At 52.7% G+C, this 6,000-nt stretch overlaps 1 protein-coding gene across 2 annotated transcripts in view; it reads right to left on the bottom strand.

The window, feature by feature from the left end:
- ACTN4 (actinin alpha 4) overlaps positions 1-6,000 on the bottom strand; it is a 70,400-nt gene continuing 64,400 nt past the window's right edge. For both annotated transcript variants that reach the window (XM_059718833.1, XM_059718832.1), the window contains exons 19-21: positions 5,225-5,305; positions 3,799-3,957; positions 1-2,954 (exon numbers count right to left, since the gene is read on the bottom strand). In XM_059718833.1, coding sequence (XP_059574816.1) covers positions 2,796-2,954; positions 3,799-3,957; positions 5,225-5,305 — 399 coding nt within the window. In that variant the 3' untranslated portion in view covers positions 1-2,795. The remainder of the gene's footprint in view (positions 2,955-3,798; positions 3,958-5,224; positions 5,306-6,000) is intronic.

Here is a 6,000-nt window from a genome sequence, read left to right as displayed (position 1 = left end):
TCACCCTTAAAAATATTACATGTTTTATTGTCCTGTCCCAAGAGGCAGGAGGGCTGGTTTCCCAGAAACCTCAAAAAAATTTAGAACATACTTATGAAGAGGCAGATAAAGCTGACTACTTCCTATTGGTGTCTACCTGCTGATGTTCCCATCCCCCTTGACGCTGAAGGATCTTCAGTAGCAAACACAAAATGCTCCCATGACACTAACGATCTCCCAGGACAGAAGAGTGAGGAAGGGGTGCGATGAGGAGGGAGGTGGGGGGGATGAATGACAAAGCCGTGGAATGTTACAGTTTCCATTGTTACAATAATCAGCAATATTTTAATTACATGACAGAAGAAAAACTGCAATATACGATGCTAGGTGAATATATATTTATATAATAAATCCGTAAGTTAATAAAGTAAATAGGAACCCTCTGAAAAAACTTTTTTTTTCCTTTTTTTTTTTTTAAAGTTTCAAACAAAGGTTTTTTTTGGTCCTCAGATAAAACCTGCTCCAAGACGGTTGAGAAAGCATGTGCCGGGAGTGAACTGGTGAGGGCGTTTGCTCTGATACGTGGCGCACAGATGGGTGCACGAGCGTTTCTGCTCTTCAGGGAAGATGCCGTGGTTGCAGAGCCTCTGAACCCCGTTTCCTACATGCTTCGTGTTCCTGGCTTTCCCTCTGACTGAATGCCCAGGTTCACCCGCTTTGCTGCATAGCTTAAGGCTGCTGGTATAGAGGATGCTGAAAGATGACCTTCCCCTCTCCAGAAAGCCTGAAATCCCTAACCCAGTGAAGCCGTTTGGGGGTTGCGCCTACAGAGCGCAGTTTATTAGCACCCAGTGTCTAACATGCATGGAGCAGAGTGAGCTTCACTGCCCGGTCCCATCCTTTCCTTTTGTTATAGAAGTCAATCGACATGTGCAATGGAGATCCAACAGCTGCACCTGGTGTCACCTAATGGAGAGCTGAGAGCTAACAAGAATGAGAGCAGACAACAGCACAGGCCTGCTTTCCAAACCAAAGTTTGATCATCCCCCCCGCTGGAATGAGCCTCAAACTCAGTCTGGTGCATTAAAGAAACCTGAAGAGCAAGGAACCCAGAGAAGGAGAAAGCTAACCGCAAACCCAAGCCAGGTGTGCCCTGCCCGATTTGTAAAACCTGCGCTAAAAGTCACGTGACCTTCAACACGTGTGTCAGCACTGCCATGATAATGCTACAGCTTGGGGCAAAGCTTGATGGTGGCGCATTGGTGAGCAAGGTTGAGCCAGGTGAATATTATATACATATATAAAAAAAGTCACTCCTTTTTCAACTCCCACCTGGTTCAGAACCTGAAACCCACCTCGCAGCCCATGAGGCCTCTCCCACTCACGACAGCCACAGACCTCGCTTGAGCACAAATGATGCAAACAGGATGACAGTGCAGCGATAGGCAGGTTTTCCCCCTGATAGCACTTATTGCTTAGTTCTCGTCAGGTAATAAAAAGCCACCGCACAAGATTTCCCAGAGAAAGGCACGGAGTTCTCTGCCTCGAGATCTCAGCTAGTTCGGCCTGTGCGACAGGAATTTGAGGACTGTCCCAAGATCCACAAACACCGAGCACCAAAGGAGAAAAAGTCAGTTACGTGACGAGCTGGGGAGATGACAGCTCAAGACGTCCAGGAGTCAAAATCCTTTAGGACGCAGGAAGGAGCTCCTACATTAACGGCTCCCAGAACAGGGCACACTTCCTTTCACCTGCAGTGCCCAAGGATGTGGTCCCCGAGGAACCGTGAAAAGGGAGCAGACCATGTTAAAAGCCCAGCGCTCTGGTCTAACGCATACGCTCTGTCTGGGTGGGGAGGGGATCTGGGAGCAGGGTAAACCATCGTTAATCCAAAATGTCATTTATCTGCACTGCATCCCAAACTCCGCCCAGCCAGCTGGAGGTCTGCCGGACACGCTCATTAGTATCACAACTAAGGGGAAGAGAAAGAGACAGGATTGGGGAATGTGGCGCGTGTCGAAGCAAGGTTAGGCAAAAACAAAGCAGATCCAGATAGAAAAAAGAATGCTCTTCCTGTGGCTGCTGCCAGGGGGGTGGGGAATGATACAGACTGGTGACGACTTCTGCTACACAGACAGGAGGGCAGAGAGATGGGAGAAAGGAGACAGGCTCCACTTCAAGACATGCCAATCAACAGCAGATTTGCTTTCTTCTTCTCTTTTCAGCTCAGTTGAAAAAATAGAATGGGATATATTTAAAAAAAATAACCCTCTGAACCAGAGCTGCTTGTTCACTTCCAGATTTCCCTCCCCCTTTCCCTTTGCCAAGAAACCCCAAAGCAACTAAATGTGAGGAAATTAGAAAAAAAAAAAAGAAAAGCCTGTTTTAAGCCACCCCCAAACCCCTCTCCATGTTTAACAGAGCAAAGTGGGGGAAAAAAAATCATTGCATAGGTACATGGTTCATATAAGATGCAGTAACAACCGGAATGTGAGATAGTTCCCAGGATCGCCCCGTGTGAATGTGACTGTCTGTCCTCTGGAGGAGAGGAGCGGAGAAGAGATCCTGTTACCGAGGGACAGGGTGTGTGTGTGTGTGTGTGCGCGTGTGTGGGAGGGGGCAGGCGTGCGCGCACGCCCATGTGTGTGCGCACACATGTGCATGCATGTGGGGGGGGGTGTGTGCACGCGCGTGTGTGTGTGTGTGTGTGTGTGTGTGTGTGTGTGTGTGTGTGTGTGTGTGTGTGAGGATGCAGAGCACAGAATCAGGCCTTCGCTCCTAACAAAGCGCCAGCGCTTGCTGCAGCTGCCACCACCTCACAGGTCACTCTCGCCGTACAGTGCCGTGGAGAAGGACTTGTAGTCGAGGGCCCCGGGGATGGCGTCGGGGCCCTGGTAAGGTGCCATGCGGGCGATGCAGTACTCCGCTTGGTCCGGGGGCAGCTCCCGTCTCAGCTCCTCTGCTGTGATGTAGTTCTGGGGCAGAAGAGGAGAAACACTCCTTGAGCGTGTGTGCAGTAGCCCTGGCTAAGCCTCAGCAGCTGTCTTACTCTAGGCTCCGAGCCAGAAGCCTCGGGAAGTGAAGCACCGCCAGCCCATCCCGCGCACAGACAAGCTGAAGACTGTCCCTGCCGAAGTCCTCTCGCTAGCTTTAAAGCAGACTGCAGAAGCGATGGATTGGGCCGCCCTGCCTCTCTGCTCCACTGGCTGCCTGCACGTGTCAGGATCCGAGTCAAAGCTGCCTTCCTTGCCTTTAAAACGTGGGTTGTGCTCTGGCTATGGACCAGCTTCTCTCTGCTCCCTTAGTGCCTGCCTCTTCTGTCTTTTCACTCACGCTCCCCCTGGATACAACAGCTCCTTCCTCTGCAGCTCCTCTCCTGTCATCTAGCAAAATGGCCTTCTGACATGCTTCCATAGCTGATGTTACATCTCCTTCCAGCCCTTTCTCTCCCCCTGCTTCTGTAGCTTTCCGGCATGTGTGCAGACAGGAAAGTCTAAGTGCACTCTAGCTGGACCACATCAAGTAACCAGCCCCAGAGACGCGGTCACTGGAGCTGCCTATCAAGTTTGCTTCTGCTGACTCCGACAGCCCCTGAACACAACAGCACGAGGGGAACCCCTGTTTACACTGTGACAGGTAATGGTGGCTCTTGGCCCAAATCTGATGGCCAGCGTTCCCCGAAACAGTGCTGCGCTGCCCCCTCAGTAACACAATTACCTGCTTCTCTGCTCTCGCACACTACAGTAGGGAACAGGAGAGCAGAAGAAAAGCCAGGTCATGGCAGTGTGTGCTGCCAGCAGGCTCCCAGCCACAGCTCACCTTATCTCCAGCCAGGACCTTGAAGGAGGCAATGACCTGGTCGGCTGTGTCTGTGTCGGTCGTCTCCCGGGACATGAAGTCGATGAAGGCCTGGAAGGTCACAATCCCGCTGTTGTTGGGATCCACCAGGCTCATTATCCGGTTGAACTCAGCATCTCCCTGCCAGGAACAGAGGAGAGACACTTTAATCTAAGTATCAGTTGCTGGAAGCAAGCACAGCCCTCAAAGCCACTCGAGTGAGAAGAGGCGATAGCTGCCTCGTAGCTCAGCTGTTGGGGAAGACCACTGGAGAAGTGAAGGCTGCCTCGGACCGTGCACTGGGCCAGGAGGCAGATGTCCTCGTTGTCTAAGATGGATTTTACCCTCCTGGGCAAGGGATGGCTGAAGGACAAGCAGTTCCACGCTGTGGGCTGGCAGGATGCTCACCCCTTACGAAGGAAGGTCAGACAGTGCTGTTGCCTCCCCTACACCAGGAAAGGGCCTAGGCCAAAGCTCCTTTCCAGCTGGGCGCCCAAAGTCTGGCCAAGCCCACACTGTGAGGAAGAGTCACACTTAGTGCACCAGAAGTGGGGGAACATCATCTCTTCTCAGCACAGGCTAACCCCAAGAGCGACAAAGCTTCACAGGGGCTGCCACCTCCATTCCCAGATGCTCCCTGAGCCAAGAGCTGCTGCATACAAGAGGGCTTTCGCCAAGACCGGAAAGCCAGCCAGGCCCTTCCACCAGGAAATAAAGCTCTCAAAAAGAGACTGAGCTTCCAGGTCTGTGCACAAGGCTCAGATGGGTTCCAACGAAGAAGTCAAATCATGCACCGCAGATGAGACTCCGAGGGCCAAGAACGGAGCCTTGGCTCTGCGCAGTGATATTCTACCAAAATGTCACATTTCCCCCCCAACGACAGTGACAGCTAAGCATTGGCACAGAAAACATCAAGCAGTGCTATTAAAAAAAAGGAGATGGTAAGAGAAAAGGGGGAGAAAAAAAAAGGGGGACAATAGCAGATAGCATACCAGACTGTATCCTGTGGAGATAAGGAGAGCCCGGAAGTCATCCGTGTCCATGCTGCCTGTGCGCTTCTATTCCAAGAGGATGACAGGAGGAGGAAGAGGAGGAGGAGAGGGCCAGCCCCGAGGGGCACGGATGAACGGTGCATGCAAAGACAGGAAGAGAAGGGGAGAGACAGAAGGGTCCCCTCAGGGGAGAGAAGAGAGGCAGAGAGAAGTTCAGTTAAGAAAGTATTTTGGAAGTTGCCAAGACGTGAGCAGGAGAGGAGGAAAGCAGAGATCGAAATCAAGATTGAACACGAGCACAAGACAATGGGTGGAGCGCAGGGAAGGGGAGCAAAGAATGAGGTGAAGGAAGAGAGAAAGGAAATCGGGTTAATTGCGTTATCAGTGGCAGGCTGCACAGCGAGGACGCTCGGTACCTGTCTGTCATTTTCCACATCGTATCCCAAGCTGATGAGGCAGGCTTTGAACTCCTCTGGTCCCAGGGAACCGCCATGGTCCTGCCGGCAGGGAACCACACAGCATGCAGGGTGGAAGGGGGAAACCGCAGCGTGGCGAGGCGGCCGCACCAGGAGTCACAGAGACGACAGCACGCACGTCGCGGTGGGGACAGGGAGGAACAACGTGCACGTGAAAGGGGAGGGGAGGAGGGAGAAGACACAGTTAGTCGGACCCCAAGTGGCTCGTTGCTGTGGAGAGAGCCCGGAGCTAAGAATCTGCAAGGCCTAGCTGCTGCCTGCCTGCTTCAGAAGCTCATTCATCAAGGAGCTTCCATGATGGGTGCAGGAAGCTCAGCAGGTTCCTGAACAGATCCGCCTACAGATGGCCAGGACCCACCATGGGCTGCAACATGCACCCGGGCTGACAGGAGCCCTTCCAAGTGAGAGTGCTCTGGAGATGGCAGACACACAGACTGGGAAGAGTGCTTGATGCTGGACCTTGGGGAATACCTCCCAAAGCCCACGTGGGGCTTCACGCTGAAAGTCAACGGGGCTTCAGCTGCTCTAGGACGTGACACTTCATCTCGGTCTCCTGCTTGATGTCACTCTGGGAGCTTAACATGCCAGTCTGTTGGCTGGGGGCTCTGAAGCCACTGCCGCTCCTTGGAACAAGTCCCATTCAATCAGGCAGCAATGCTTCCTACCTCACAGGCAGCTGGGCTGGCGCTGACTGTGGGCTCCTGCTTCCAGCCCAA

The sequence above is a fragment of the Alligator mississippiensis genome, chromosome 15 (assembly GCF_030867095.1).
Source record: "Alligator mississippiensis isolate rAllMis1 chromosome 15, rAllMis1, whole genome shotgun sequence".
In the NCBI taxonomy this organism is placed as follows: domain Eukaryota; kingdom Metazoa; phylum Chordata; order Crocodylia; family Alligatoridae; genus Alligator; species Alligator mississippiensis.
The sequence above is the reverse complement of the archived record's forward strand: the minus strand, read 5'-3'. Positions and strand labels throughout refer to the sequence as shown.